Source organism: Magallana gigas, chromosome 1 (genome assembly GCF_963853765.1).
Source record: "Magallana gigas chromosome 1, xbMagGiga1.1, whole genome shotgun sequence".
NCBI classification, from domain to species: domain Eukaryota; kingdom Metazoa; phylum Mollusca; class Bivalvia; order Ostreida; family Ostreidae; genus Magallana; species Magallana gigas.
The window spans coordinates 38,384,790-38,402,203 of NC_088853.1; the positions used below are offsets into that span (position 1 = coordinate 38,384,790).

The following is a 17,414-nucleotide window of genomic DNA, read 5'->3' on the forward strand; positions in this document are numbered from 1 at the left end:
GGTTTGGACAACTGTTAAACAAAAACGGTACCATGTACTTGACAGCATTGGATACAGTTAACTATACGTTTACATAAAACATTAAAAAACCATGTAACTAAAAAAAATATAACTAAGCATTAGTTAAAAGTATATTTAAGCAATGTTGTCATTTCTTTGGCTAGCTATAGTAGTATAGCAGATTGAAAACCCAGACACACTTGTAATTTATGAATAATAGATCAGTAATGAGTTTCAATCTTACCAAGCCATTGTGGACCGAAAACCATTTGCTAGTGTAAATTTCATCAACCTAAATAGGTTTGTGATGTAATTAGAAATCAAGACACAGCAAAGACATTCTGATAATGCCTTAATGAAAAAAAAAAATCAATACCTATCGACTACATGACTAACATACATGTACACACCAGTCTCTCATACCGAAGATCTCTGACCTCAGAGTCATGAATTTTGTACCATGATATAAACACTCTTGTCCGCCATGTATTAGACTGTGCAAAACACTTTTTACCTCTTTATTTTAAGTAATACAATACGGATTTTTTATAGAAAAAAATACACAAACCAAAAAAACCCAACCTACCGACTACGGAAATATGAAAAAAAATCGTATAAACTAAAAAACAAATGTTAATGGTGTATGCAATCTGTTCAGTTAGTCAATCTCGCCGCTTAAACCTTACCCTAACATAAATGTAACAGCCATGACCCTTACAATAAGAGGATTAAGTTAATTTGATGCTAAATGAAATGTTTTTGAATATTTCATTCCTGTCTTTTAGTCATCTTTATACGGATTAAAAAGCAAACGTTATCTTTCCGCATAGTTTTAATAATTCACATCGATATTAAAATTGCGTAGCATAACATCTTATCATATTTTAAGGGGAGAGGGAGAAGGCAAACCCTTCAAAGCAAAAAAAGTAGACACTTTAAACGATTGAGGGTCTACACACTCGTTTATTGTTTTATATTTAGACAATAAAAGGTGAATATGTGACCAAATATGAAAAATATTAAAACATTTTTCAAAGGTTATTGAAATTATAAAGAACACTCACCATACACCTCTACTTCACAGAGGTCACTACCTACAAAACGTCCATAACCGTCAGGGTAGACAACTCCTGGTAGTCTCTCGTTGTAATAGATGACATATTGTCCATGGACAAAACAGTTTGCTGTGAAGACAGGTGGTATTGTGTATTGTGTGAAGTTGTTGTCCTTGAAACACAACGTTCCCTGTGATCTATCCGTGGTATTGGAGACATACACAGAGAATCCGAGTAAATCCTTTGCTATGTACGCCCGAAAGGTGGAATCTGTACAAAACGTTATCAATTTAGTGAAAAACAAGTTTATATGAATCTTTTTTTACAATATCAACTAAAACATTGCTAAATATCAACTGCACTACAGGCCCGACATATTACACAATCTACATGCACCTATGAATTAAAATAGCTAATTGTTTAACGCACACTTACATGGAATAAATACGCAAGTTTAATATATTTGTCGTTTAAAATAACAACACCACCATCATTTATTATAATATCAAATATAATGGTGGGGGTTAAACTTTGAGAATTTTCTGAAAAAAAAATAGTTACGTACTATTAGACCATTTCTATAGATAAACAAAATTATGATACCGTATTTTGAACATTTTTAACTGGTATTTTTCTAACAACACTAGTCGTGTACCATTGTGAATTAAAAGAACTGGAGACAGATTTAATATTAAGAGTAATATAAAATGTTCAGCAGCTATCGTATTTACTTGCTGTTAGAAAGAATGTTCAGGGGAAAAATATTTAAATAATTAAAACTTCCTTATTAAAAATTATAATAAAATTGGAATTCAGTCAGTGTCATATATTGCATCAGAGAGTGTGTGGCGAAAAGGGCTGTCTGAACCATATCTGAATAGCTAAGTACGTATGATCCAAACAGTAAAGAACAAGAAAAGGCACCTAACGCCTTCTTGTTTAACAAAATATTACTTGAAACCCAATAAAAACCCTAAGGTACACCAATGAAGATAATATTATTACTAACCGTGGTTGGTATATATGAAACATTTCTCGAGTTAATGTAAAATATTCCTAATCCCTTTAATATCTGACCTTGAAAAAACTTGAAATGAGCTAGGCCTATACATACAAAGGTTTATTTATCGTGCTAGCACCTTCTTTAACACAATATCATTGGTTTGTTTGAACATATCCTAGACGATTTGTGCTATAGATATCATTTGAAAAAATAACATATACCTAATTTGAAAATAAATGTTCTTAACAGAACGTGAAACTGAAATCTGACCATTCAAATGACACCCTAAACACGCCAATAAGTATATCGTGATTGTAAGAATCATCTCTTTACATACATTTATTTTATCTGGTCGCCATGTTAGTCATGAATAGATGTTGGAGATTGTTTGTGTTAATCTGCATTTAGGGGTTAAAGTATACCTAAATACAATCTGGAAAAAAAGGGTTCACACGAAGACTATCGTTTGATTTCTATGTTTTCTATCTGCTATGATTCGATAAATTGCGGTTTTAGATGAGAGACAAGTCTACTTTGTTATAATTTTGCGCGAACTGTTGTCGTATGATTTTGATAATAATGGACATTTTCGTTATTTCGCAATATTTATTAATGAAGACTCCATGCCGTTCATACCGTTACTATTTACTCTAGGTCATGCGTTGATGTATTTTTATAAATAAAGGATTAATAAAATCGTCAATTGAGATTCTGAACATTAAGGTCAGGTTTTCGGCTTGCAGTTTTAAGGCATTTTCCCAAAGCTACATATCATTCTGTTAACTAAACTTAAGTCTGTTTTAAACTTGAAATGTTTTTGTCGGACGAACTTTATAACTACAGAAAGACAAAGTGCATGGTTATCAAACTGCTGTTTTAAGGAAATGTAAAAAATTTCGTGAACAATATTTAAATTTTGTATGTGAGTATTATAAGTGTTATTTATACCTAAAAATTCAAAATTGATGTCATTACTTTTGTCATGATTCGTTAGTATTAATTGCTAATGAACTATTTAAAAATAAAATGCTACAATAGAGAAAGAAATGGACTTTTATATGTATAATGTAACGAAAACACCTTTATCAAAATCTTTCAAAATCCACAGATTTCAGAAACCCTTATCTTAGTACATGTGTAATCTGGTGTTTCTAAATTATTATTTCAATCCACGTCACGATGCACATATGTGAGCAATCTCCGTGTAACTGCAAACCTTACCTCAAAAGACTCCTGGCATATCATCTCATTTAGAACATGAACAAACATATCTATAAAGTGAATTAAGCAAACTCTTGAATTCAATGCCTAATTTTATCTTTATTTTGTAATTTTAATTCAAAAATTGTAAGTATGTTTAATCATTTGTTTCAGTTACTGTTCATGTTCATTGCAACCCTTGGAACAGTTTAATGTTCTCCAGTTTCTATTACACTAAAACCAACAACATTTTTTTCGGTATTGCATTTTTCAAACTAAGAGGGAAAATCATATGAAGATATAGTAGTCTGATAAAACCCAAATATTATCATGTAAATAAAAAACGTATATGCGTGATGACAGTTTATACCACAGAGGCTATCATTTCCAAGATACATGATGACTGTGACTATACCCGAGTTGTCCGTCCATAAGTAGATAGTGATGTGATGGATACTGTGGATGCTGGTCAGGTTCACCCACCAGGTGGCGGTTTGTCTACCGTACTTTGATACAGCACATTGACCACCGCTCCCACTCAGGTCAGATTTACGTCCGTCAACAGCGTTACTGGCGTCATACCTGTCGTCACCTGGTATGTTTGGGTACTCCTGGTATGCTGGTTTATTGAGGGCAACGTTCACTGTCAACAAACACACAACCCCAAATAAACAACATTATTTACATTTACAAAATTGAGGGGGTTCATTTCAACTAACATTTACTTATGAACGATCTTTATAAACAAAAACAATTAAAGTGGGATTTTATTTGATTTGTCCGAACAGTTGTTATTTTATATAAATAACTCTACCGAACAATAATTAATGATGTTACTTTTCATCCTTATATATTTATCTAAAATATTTTCTAAAGCAAAATATTTTGGTAACAAAATGTAAATATGGTTTGTGAAAATACCAAACAAACAGTATTTAGGATATTAGTGAACTAATAATGCAACTTATATAACATACTAGTGATGAATAATACCGATAAATAACCGCCTCAATTAGAATGTTGTTTATGTAAAAAGAATAATTACATGTGTACACCCTATACTAGCTTTTTAATTAAATTTCAAATGACGAGTGCATTAAACGCATGTAAACTCACCATAAGCCTGTGAAATCGGAAACACTGCTATCAATAAACACATGGTTAACATGTCTATAGGTAAATACATCTAGTGAAGTTTAATTATACTCTACAACGTATATGATTATGCCTGAATATGTTTCACAGTTACTCTTTTATGCGGAAATTAATGAAAACAATTACCGGATACTAAAACTTCAGATAATATATTATTAGCATTATAAAAGGATTGGCGAGGACATAAAGAGAGTGGTAACAGAGAACAAAAAAGTGACTGAAATTAGAAAGTTATGGAAAAAAAAAGATTTAAATGGTCGCAGGATGAACCAATGAACAAATTACATTGATTATATCATAAATAAAACTATGTTTAGCTCCTTTAAGCCTATTGGGCTAACATAAGACCTAATTTGGTGTGTATCATCTGAAGACGGTATGGTAATGCTAACTAGAACCAAACATTTGTATCTAAATAATGAAACATCGATGACCTTGTTTAAATAGTTGTATAAACACATTTAATGTTACAGCTGTGATTTATAGGATTTACAGCAAGGTCATACAGTGTTAAAGTGTTTATAAAGTTGTGTAAGTTGGATTGAAAGCACGTTGCAATAATGCTATTGTTTAAATTTAACTGGAATGTCTCTCATTTAGGTCTGTACGAATTATTGGAATAATGAAGTTTAAACTACTTGGATTTTTTTTAATCCTCTTATGTAAAGATTAGTATAGCCTGTACGGTACAGAAGTCTAATTGGGCAGCATTAATTAGGTCAGAATTATATACTGAATATCAAGGATTGCTATGTCATCAAGCTATCTGTGTTGAACCGTGTCCAGTTACATGATTTAGCATTTGATATTTCAATAATATTTTGCATTACGAAAACTATACAATAGTCAAAACCCATCCTTCTTTTCCGATTTTTTTTTCAAAGTAAACTAAGATTACAAATATATGTGCGTCATTGTTTTTTCTTCATGTGTCTCTGTAAAGAATTAGAACTTAATATTTAAGCAATGTTTAATAATCGAATAAGCCGACACCTTTTTCCAGTAGACTCTCTCATTCGTATATTAGTAAGAGACGCTGAGAGCTGGAGTCAGAATCGACCCGAAGATGTTCTGTTTTGTGGTATTGTCTATAAGGGTGGTCTTATACCACCATACTGACAGTTTGTTAGGGAAGATAGCAAGTGCCAATTCTGCAAAAGTGTCTACGTCCATCAAGGTTTTCTTTATCATATTAAACGAGTTAAGGAAGTAAGATATATAGGCAATGTACCTAATGTTTGATCCAATTCAATATATTCATAAATACCTAATCTGTTACATAAGAACAAGTCATCCCAGATCAGTGAAATCTTACATCCATTTGAAATGCACATTATACTTGAAAAATTAACCGGGGTATTACAGATGATACAGTATGTACTGCGGGATGTAGGAGTTATCGACTAATTAAAAGAGATGCTAAGCATTTTAACTTGTATAAGTGGAATCCTCTAAGTTTATGTGTATTAAGTCATAATTTCTGAATATCGCGTCATTCTACGAGTTGTAAAAACGTTTTAAATCAAGAGTACGCGAAGATGAAAACAGGTAATATGTTTTTAGTAAAAATATAGATTTAACGTATATCAGACGTTGTTTTATGCAAAACGGGCGATAATTTGAGAACAACATAGGTTTTTCTTATATTAAAGTCATAAAACTGATTTAAATACGAAAGTGAACAAAATATGTTAATAGTTACCAATTGTTCAGCTTTGAAGTATATATAACAATAGGTTGTGGGAAAAAAGTTTAAGGTTAGACACATGGAGTTGAAATTGTAATAAACAATAAGTTGTGAAAATCAAGAAATGGATTAACTGCAAAGTTCTGAAGGCGGCAACCCACATTTAAATGACTTTGTGATAGTTCAGGTTCGGGAGACGATTGAAGAATTTCAACATTGATTGTGTCCTTTGTCCATCACAGACTTTTGTGGCTAGTTGAATGTACACAGAACAGCAAAAGTAGTTCACACCAATAGAAGAACATATACCTTGCTTTTGATTAACACATTGCTGACCCATAGTATTCGTTTTTAGATATTAAACATAACAAAGATACATTAATAAACCCCAAAAAAGGAAATATTGCATATGCAATTGGTTCAATGACAATTTATTCGGCATGAATTGGACAAATTATATTTTTATTGTGGATTCAATGTAGATTTGTGTGAAAGAAAAAGCACTCTGATATTATGTTTCAGGTTTTTTTAAAAATAAATTGTTATGCTTATTGCATCAACGGTGTTATTCATGTGAAGGGTTAATGTCTAATTAATACAAAAGTAGATACGTATATCATGCTTTTGTAAGTAATCTACAGAACACATGACGACAGCCACTTTCTGTGTAAACAAATCATTTGTTATCTCCGCCTCTAATGCCAATCACTCGTTTGAAATTAAACATTCCGAGCTGCTTCATAACTTTATAAGATGAATACGTTTTTAATACCCGTTTTTATCTAGACCACAACTATAGAGGTAAATATCTAGTTACATGTAATAGAAGGTGCCTATAAAATTATGAAACTTATGATATAATTCTTTTAATGTAGCTTTGTTTAATGTGGTGTACTGGGAAATACATTGGTGGCAAACACACTAAATAATTATGTTTTGCAATGTCATTTTCTATGAAACATAAACAGATAGGTAAATTGTTTTGGCGGTTTGTACATTTTTGACTCATGAAATATATTTAGAATGTCTACAGTCTCTCCAAAAATGGTATTAACAAGGCTAAAATGGTGTCATTTTACATTGTGTAAATAAGGTATCGAAATAACTTTTCCCATGAATTGATAAAGAGAGTCATTTTTTTCACTTTCTGCAAATGCAAAGTAATTTTACTTATAAATGATACTTCTCACACCGAACCAATGGTGTTCTCCTAAATGTAGCCAATACTATTTGTTATACTTTCATGTTAAATACTGAAATCTGATTAGTTAAGACGCAGTTCATAATTCTTTCTATTACCCTCAGCGTGAGCAACGCACTTAGCAACGGGTAACATTAAAAAAATGTTACATGCGCGAACATTATGCGCGTACGGTTCGCTGTAGAATTAACGTTATTCCTATATAAAAGCAGTAAAATTTTCTTAAAAATTAAGACATTCAGTATAACAAAATAAATAGTGCCTGTTTGGGAGGATAACAGTTGAAATTGACACCCCGAGAAAACCATTGTCAACCGACGCGAACCCTCCCAAACAGGCACTATTTATATAATAACACATGAAAGCAATATCAAGTTCAAATATTGCTATATAATAGACCAACTTAAAGCAATATGAACAGGCATTCTGAGAGTATTGCAGAAGCAATACACTTCCCCTACCGGTTTGTATTATTCTGTGAAAGATTCGAAGCATACAACTATTTCAATCTATTTTAAACATGATGTTTTGCTTTCATCAAAGAACAGAGAAAATTCAAACTTTATAGTTGATACAGAAATTAAATACGAAATGAGTAAAACAATACGCTGTATTTTATTTTCTGTAATTTTGCTAAGTCCTTTAAGTATTCGCTGTTGAAATATGTGCACTGTTATGCACATCATCATTTATTTCTTACCATTTTCTGTACCCCGAAAAAAACCCCAAACAGTTAAACAGACCAACCCGATAACCAACCCGATTATAAAACATGTAATACACCCCAAAAACCTGCTGATTAATTTTACAACACGATGCTTGACACTTTTTTACAAAACGTTTTTGTTAGATATAATATAGGGAATGGTACAAGGCACGAACGATACTATTACTTACTACTACTGGCCTCGTTTATTCAATGCCGAACCCTATTACAAACCCAAACATTTACACAAATTGGAATATAAAATAATGTTCTCAATAATATGTCAACCAAACGCTAAAGAAGTGTAAACGAGTTCTGAAGTTTGAGATTTTGAACTGTTCAGCAAGTTTCGTACTATTCCTCAAACGCATAAAAAAATAAGTGTGGACAACTGAGGTAGGACACACATACGGTCAGACAGATAGACTGACGGATTCAGATGAAAGCTATTATGTTTACTCATACGTTTTGTTAATAAACTAAAACCTGCATAATATTTTGGCATTTTAAACTGTATGAGATGTTGTCCGAAAGCTATAATTGAATTTTAACTTAAAAGTAATTATCTTCAAAGTAGCTAAAAATTAACTTTAAAAAAAGAACAAAAACAAACCCGAAATTGCAAAAATGATTTTTAAAAATACTAGGCATTGTATCATGTTAATGTGTTGAATGTTAATATTTGCGCTTATGCTAGATATCCTCTAGTTTTCTATACATGTAAGACTCCAAAGTCCGATTGTCAATCAAAGGCCGATTGTATGCACTAAAGTCCGATAGTATCGCGTCGATACGGACGTCAGAGTCCGTTGGTGGCGGAGTAACACCGTCTGTGATGTCATCTCGTAACCATGGCATGGGTAACGTCGAATAAGCAATTCAAAATCAGCAAGATTGGAGTGACAGGCTGTCTTGACGTACGATTTGATACACTGTGATAAAGTATTTAGAAGAATTTATATTCGATATTCTACCGGAGAGAGATCCAAAAAATCCAATGCACAATATCTGGCTATCCAGCATAATGGAAATAATGTTGACAACAAAAGTGCAGCAATAAAATGATATACATTTCAGTTAACTTTGGCCCTGTTGTTCTGGTTTCTGTATCAACTACAAGGCGTTATTAGATATTCATGTTTGTTATACTTTCATGTTAAATACTGAAATCTGATTGGTTAAGACGCAGTTAATAATATTTACTATTACCCTCAGCGTTAGCAACGCACTTGCCAACGGGTAACACTAGAAAATGTTACATGCGCGAAAATTATGTGCGTACGGTTCGCTGTAGAATTCACGTTATTCCTATATAAAAGCAGTAAAATTTTCTTAAAAATTTTAAAAAAGACATTCAGTATAACAAAATAAATAGTGCCTGTTTGCTTCGCGTCGGTTGACAATGGTTTTCTCGGGGTGTCAATTTCAACTGTTACCCTCCCAAACAGGCACTATTTATATAATGGTAAAATAAGATCATGTTTAAACCTGTCATTTTCAATGAAATATGATGGAAATAAGAAACAAATGTTTGTGCTTCTCCACTTTTAACTAATAAGATATATCAATATATAAAAATGGCCTTAAATCAAATTTTGCAAAAAGCTTATAATGAATTTGAATGAATTTGTTTTTTACATTTTCTTCTGCTATCTGTTTTTGTTCGTCGTCGATCGTACTACGTCTTTCGTAAACCTTTGAACATTTCAGCTACCACTCTGGAACTGCGGAACCAATTTCAACCAAATTTAGCATATATTATCCGTGGATGAAGGAAATAGAACAACGTTGTGAAATGCATGGCCCCTACCCCCCCCCCCCTCCCCCTTTGGGGCCCGAGGAGTGGGGCTATAACCATCAAAATAAGTGCAATATTAAAAACGTCTTTTATCCTGGACATCAACTTGTGAAATTCATGTCCTCTTGGGTTCCGGCGATATTACAGGATTTACTGATTATATAGTGAAAATATCATGAAATCTTGTCCTCTGATCTTTGGTATTTAGATCATGATCTAAGTACAAAACAATGATAAGGAAGGTTGCCTCTTCCAAAATTTTGATTGTTTAGGTCAGGGGTTCTTGTTTTAGGATTGAACTCTAATTAATATAAAGTGAAAATACACTATTGTATTTGGAAATCATCTCCTCTGCTCCTGAGTATTGACCAAATGATCTATAAGTATATGGTTTTGATAAGAAGGAGTGCCTCTTCCAAAACTGTAAATTCTATAGCTCCCTCGTGAGGGGCTCTAGTGCTTGAGTGGGGCTCTAAATGAACGTAGTAATTCTTTGAAAATCTTCTCTGATCCAGTGTATTATTCCGATAAATCAAGTACAAAGTTATGACGAGAAAGGTTTACTCTTCCAAAATGATGGATGTCATGGCCCTTGGGCCACAGGTTATGGGGCTAAATGACAAGACTCGGTAGGATAGTGTAATCGCAACACATTATTTTTTTTTTTGGTACATAAGATTTATTCAATCTGTATGCTATGCTACAATTTTTAAATATCTTTTTTTTTTAGAATTTAGAAAGTTCATCGATCAAACAATCGAGGAATAATAATGCGTCTGTACACTTCCGTCTTTCCATCATTTACGCAAGTGCACCGTAGAGTGCCCATTTTGAAGGAAGATTTCAGAAAGAACCTGAAAGTATTCATCTTATTTATGTTAACCCTTTTCTCTAGGTCAAGATTTTGCATCAGAAACGTTTGGTATAAGTTGTAGCAACTTATATGATTGAATTTTACTTAATATGTTGTCATTAAGTTATTTGTTTTTTTTAATTTTGCAAAATATTGCATAAATGATACACACTCATCTGGATAGGTCCTCCAACGATTTAAACTTAGGAAGTTGTTTTTTTTTTAAATGAATTAAATATTTATTAAAGATGTGCACAGTGCTTGCTCCGTTTTTGTTATTTATAAGTAAAATACAAGAAAACGAAATGTTGATTGGAATCATTTCTAAGCAACATATAATATATGGAAACATATTTTGTCTGGATACTACTCACTACTTGCACAATTTTTATAAGATCAGACTTTTATTTTGTTCATCAATTGTACATCATCATATATCTTTATACAGAAGTTGTCTACACACACTTAGTTTTTGACACTGTTTATGTTTATGCTTTTTTGTACTTCTTTTGTATTATTTTTCATTGTTAAATGTTCAAAATTTATGTACGTCAAGCAGTGTGTTCTTTGTTCTGTATATATTCATGAGTGTGTTATATCATATTGAGGCATTAAGGTTTTTTTTTTTAAACAACCCATTCTTATTACCTCATACTGGTTTGGATAAGTTAAGTTTAACTACACAAGGATTTTTCCTGAAAGTAAATTTATCGTACATGCGTTTGTGTACTCCTGTGCTAACGCTGTCATCGAAATCAAATAATATTAAACGGTTTGGATAATAATTCAAAACGTAATTGAATAAAAAAGAATTCAGATTTTAGTGGGATTGATTTAAGAAGCGAATGAGATATGCAATTACTAATTTAACAAATCATTATTGCCTTTTTATAAAATTGTATCTTTGTTATGCTCCTTTCGTATTCTTAGAAAATATTATGATTCAGTTAGAACTGATTTGTTGTATCAATAACGTTAGTCAAACTAATTATAAATTTTAAAAAAAAATCAAAAAGATGTAGCCTTATTAAAATGCATGTAAAGACCCTAATAATACATACTACAATGTAGACAACTAATTTGAAACAAGTAATTATTTTAGTTGTTAAATCAAAAAAAATATATGAAGCTGTACAAGGAACAATCTAATACAGGGAAATTTATTGCCAAAATATAAACGTGTACCATTTTGTTACAGTACCGTTTTACCATTAAAAATATTTATGTTTAACATCGATATAAATAATACTTTAATATGATTTGTACAAGGAGTACACAAACACAAGGAAGTAAAAAAAAGTTTAAAGAAAGGAAAATATTTATTTTCATAACAATGCAAACAAACATCAAGAACGAACGGAAATGAGTTGATTAAATTATTTTTTTTGATATCTGAAAGGATGATCAATGTATTTACAATGTCCTTTTATTTTTTTAGAGTATTTGCATTTTCCTTTCATTTTATCATATAAATCATATCACTAAATATATTGACACAAGTGTTTCATAACGTGGAGAGAGAGAGAGAGAGAGAGAGAGAGAGAGAGAGAGAGAGAGAGAGAGATTTTCATTTTTCTTCGTGCCTTTATGTATTTTAAATATTTTGTCATTAAGAGGTACAACTTGTTTATCAGTACACGTTTTTTTGTTTCCTATTATATGTACATATTAACGGTAACTTTATCGCCCATAAACTTGTGTCTTTGTTAAAGTTTGTTCTTTTGTTGTAAAAAAAACCCCACTGAAATAGAAAAATATTATTTAAACATTGTTTTGGGCATTGCATTATGTCGATATGTCAAATGTTAATAGTTGCGCTTATGTTGGATATCCTTTAGTTCTCTACATGTATATGTGTAAGACTCCGAAGTTCAATGGTCAGGCGAAAGTCCGATGGTTTGTACTTAAGTCCGATAGCACCGTGTCGATACGGACGTCAAAGTCCTTTCGTGGTGGAGTATCACCATCTGTGATGTCGTGTCATAACGATGGCATGGGTAAGGTCTAATTAGCCATTTAAAATCAGCAATATAGGAACGACAGGCTGTCCAGACGTTTGATTCATGATACATTGTGATAAAGTAAAGAAAAATAGAATGACAAAAAATCCCTATGCATATTCATTTTTTGTTAAACGTATTGAGAAGAATTTATATTTTGTATTTTACCGGAAAAAAGATTTTAAAAAATCCAATGCACAACATATGGCTACCCAGCATAATGGAAATAACGTTGACAACAAAAGTGCAGCAATAAAATGATATACATTTTAGTTAACTTTGGCCCTGTTGTTCTGGTTTCTGTATTAACTATAAGGTGTTATTAGATATTTATTAATGGTAAAATAAAATCATGTTTCAAACTGTCATTTTCAATGAAATATGATGGAAATAAGAAACAAAAATGTCTGTGTTTTTCCACTTTTTACTAATAAGATATATCAATAGATGAAGATCGCATTAAATCAAAACTTGCAAAAAGCTTATAATGAATTTGTTTTTCACAATTTCTTCTGCTATTTGTTTTTGTACGTTGTCGATCGTCCTTCATCGATCGTAAACTTTTGAGCATTCCAGCTTCTGCTTTGGAACTGCGTAACCAATTTCAACCAAATTAAGCATATATAATCTGTGAGTGAAGGAAAGGGAACAACGTTGTGAAATGCATTGCACCTGCCCCCCCCCCCACCCCCTTTGGGGCCTGAGGAGTCGGGCTATAACAATTTTAATTGACACCAAGCTGTCAACCTGCTGGCATGCTTGTAAGAAGCATTGAACTTCCTACCAAATTGTGAAATTCATGTCTTCTTGGGTTCCGGTGATATTACGGGATCTAATGATTATATTGTGAAAATATCATGAAATCTTCTCCTCTGATCTTTGGTATTTAGCTAATGATCTAAGTAAAGAAATAATGATGAGAAAGATTGCATCATCCAAACTTGTGATTTTGTAGGTCAGGGGTTCTTGTGTCAGGGTTGAACTCTAATTAATATAAAGTGAAAATACACTATTGTATTTGGAAATCATCTCCTCTGCTCCTGAGTATTGACCGAATGATCTATAAGCAAATGGTTTTGATAAGAAAGAGTGCCTCTTCCAAAACTGTAAATTTTATAGCTCCCTGGTGAGGGGTTCTAGTGTTTGAGTGGGGCTCTAAATGAACGCAGTAATTCTTTGAAAATCTTCTCTGATCCAGTGTTTTATTCCAATAAATCAAGTACAAAGCTATGACTAGAAAGCTTTACTCTTCCCAAATAATGGATGTCACGGCCCCTGGGCAAGAGATAATGGTGCTTAAAGACAAGACTCTTATGGTTAAAACAATAAGAGATTTTCAGAATTTTATTTTGCTGAAAAACCTGCTAGTATGATAAGTCTGCACATAACTTAAACTTTTATGATAAATAAGATTTGACAAAATCATAAACCTTTGTCAAAGGACATATTTCTCGTCTATGAAATATATAGCGAATCAATTTCTGTACAGGATGGCAATAATTCAATTTTTGCTTCTTAACGGCCTTTTCCACAAAAATATGGCAAACAGAAATTCAAAAACCATGACACTTTTGTCATTTTAGTAGAAATGAACATTTTGGTAAAAAAAAAATCAACATGAAAAATGCAGCTCATATTGCTTTAAATACGGTATGATAGTGTAATTGCGACATATGATTTTATTTTGTACATAATTTTTATATAATCTGTATGCTATGATACAATTTTGAATTTTTTTTTTTAATTTAAAAATATTATTGGATCAAACAATCGAGGAATAATAATGCGTCTGTAAACGTCCGTCCTTTAATCAGTGCAAGTGAACCGTAGAGCGCCCATTTTGAAGGAAGAACCTAAAAGGAGTAATCTTATTTATGTTAACGCTTTCTCTAGGTCAAAATTTTGCTTCAGAAACGGTTGGTATAAGTTGTAGCAACTTATACGATTGAACTTTACTTAATATGTTGACATTAAAATATTTGTGTTTTTTTTTTTTTTTTTGCAAAATATTGCATAAATCATACACACTCATCTGAATAGGTCCTCCAGAGATTTCAAATTAGGAATTTTTTTTTTCTAAAATGATTTAAATATTTATCAGAGATGTGCATATTACCTGCTCTGTTTTTGTTATTTATAACTAAAAAAAGAAGGAAAAGAAATGTTGATTTGAATCATTTCTGTGCAAAATATAAAATATAGGGTAGATCTTTTGTCTGGGTACTAATCACTCCTCGCACAATTTGTATAAGATCAGACTTTAATTTTGTTTGTCAACTATACATCATCATATATCTTTTTATAGAAGATGTAGACACACACTCAATTTTTGAAACTGTTTAGTTTAATGATTTTTTGTTTACCTCTATTGTATTTTTATTTCATTGTTAAATGTTCCAAATTTATGTACGTCAAGCAGTGTGCTTTTTGTTCTGTATATGTGCATGAGTGTATATAAATATTTGGAGGCATTAACTTTAAAAAAAAAACACAATTCCCTCTTCTTACCTCATACTTGTTTGGATTAGTTAAGTTTAACTACACACTGCTTTTTCCTGAAAGTAAATTTATCGTACATGCATTTGCGTACTTGTGTGCTTACGATGTCATGGAAATCAAATATTATTAAATGGTTTGGATAATAATTTAAAACGTAATTGAAAAAAAAACCCAAAAGATTAAGATTTTAGTGTGTTTGATTTATTTACACGTAAGAAGCGATTAAGACATGTAGTTACTATTTTAACAAACAAATTGCTTTCTTATAAAATTGTATCTGTTTATGCTACTTTCGTATTCTTAGAAAATAGTTTAATATTCAGTTAGACCTGATTTGTTGAATGAATAATGCTAGTTATTCTGATTATATTTTTTTAAATCAAAAATATGTAGCCTTACATGTAATAACCCTAATAACAAAATGTAGACAACTAATTTGAAACAAGTAATTATTTTAGTTGTTAAATCAAAAAAGAATATATGAAGCTGTACAAGGAACAATCTGATACATTGAAATTTATTAGAAAAATATAAACAAAATTAAAGAAAAAAATATTGACATGTACCATATTGTTACAGTACCGTTTTACCAATAAAAATATTTATGTTTAACATTGATATAAATAAGAATTGAATATGATTTGTACAAGGAGTCAACAAACACAAGGAAGTAAAAAAAAAAGGAAAATATTTATTTTCATTACAATGCAAACAAACATCTAAAACAAACGGAAATGAGTTGATTTAATTATAGTTTTTAATATCTGAAAGGATGAACATTTTTTTACATTGTCCTTTTATTTTTTTTAGAGTATTTGCATTTTCCTTTCATTTTATTATATAAATCCTATCACTAAATATATAGACACAAGTTTTTCATAACGTGGAGAGAAAAAGAGAGAGAGAGATAGAGAGAGAGAGAGAGAGATTCATATGTCTTCGTTCCTTTTATGTATTTTGAATACCTTGTCATTAAGAGGTACAACTTGTTTATCCGTACACGTTTTCTTGTTTCCTATTGTATGTACATATTAACGGTAACTTTGTCGCCTATTAACTTGTGTTTTGTTAAAGTGTGTTCTTTTGTTGTAAAAAAAAACACACTGTATTTAGGTCTGCGTTACAATAATGTATGTTTGTAATGTTTGTAATGTACCCCTTTTGTGTTTATTTACAATTGCATTCCGTGGTTAAGTAGGAAAGATATCCACTGTTAAACATAAATTAAATACGAATATAGATACGAATATATTAGCAGAAATATAAGCATTTATCGAGAACTTGACATATAATGAGGCATTTGGCAAACGTGTCATGACAGTCAAGTCTTCTCAGATAAGTGATATTTTATGGATTTTTGTAATGAACTTTCTCCATTTAAAGACGGCAGGGGTATAACCTCCGATTCAATATGCATTGCAGGTTGTTAGATATAACAATTAAAAATTTTCACCAAGCGAGAAATTGTTGATTCACCTTTTCTTAATTGATCACCACATTATCAACAACATTTTTTTTGGTCATAGCTTTAATAAGAACTTTGACTGCGTTATGCTATCACGTTAGAACATTTTATCAATGTATCATTACCTTGGTAATGTTTATTTAGCAATTTCCGTTCCAAACGGTGTTGCCTTAATTATGGTTTGTAGCTTCAAAACATTAAACACCAATATCTACAATTGTTTACGTGATTGGTGTGTTAAATGAATATACATATACATAGCCATAGCAGGTCGTTTGGCATATTAATCTTCAGAGGAAAGTGCATAGCACACAAAATAGTAAACGATATGTAAGCACATGACTTTACTAAATACAACATTACAAGTTTTTTTGTTTTTGTTTTCTTTTTCATGGTTCATGTTTTTATGCTCAACTCATATTACGATTGACGTTTATATATTCCGCTATAATTTGTCTCAGGTCATATAGTTTAACTTCAATACATATTTAACAACGTTGAGTGGATATTGTCAAGTGTTTAATTTAAGAATATATGTAGACAGTCGTATTATCTAATTACCTATTCCGGTTTTAGGATGCTAATCAAAATAGCATACCATATTTGCAAAATACAACAAACGGTTATAAACCTGGTATAAAGTTTTTAAAAGTGTTTATTGTACATCTACGGTATTTAAAGTCTTTAACGTATAAAAAAAAAACAATAAAAAAACACAAACTAAAACAAAACAATTCAAAACAAAACCATCTAAAACGTTAATCAACTTTGATCGAATTCAACCTAATAATA

The 17,414-nt window shown here is 31.3% G+C and overlaps 1 protein-coding gene across 1 annotated transcript in view; it reads right to left on the reverse strand.

Annotated features, from left to right (window-relative positions):
• Positions 1-4,533, reverse strand: part of LOC136269747 (multiple epidermal growth factor-like domains protein 6) — a 66,487-nt gene extending 61,954 nt beyond the window's left edge. The window contains exons 1-3 of the mRNA XM_066066812.1: positions 4,375-4,533; positions 3,674-3,901; positions 1,065-1,325 (exon numbers count right to left, since the gene is read on the reverse strand). Of these exons, the coding sequence (XP_065922884.1) occupies positions 1,065-1,325; positions 3,674-3,901; positions 4,375-4,444 (559 nt within the window). The 5' untranslated portion in view covers positions 4,445-4,533. The remainder of the gene's footprint in view (positions 1-1,064; positions 1,326-3,673; positions 3,902-4,374) is intronic.
• Positions 4,534-17,414: the final 12,881 nt, after the last annotated feature.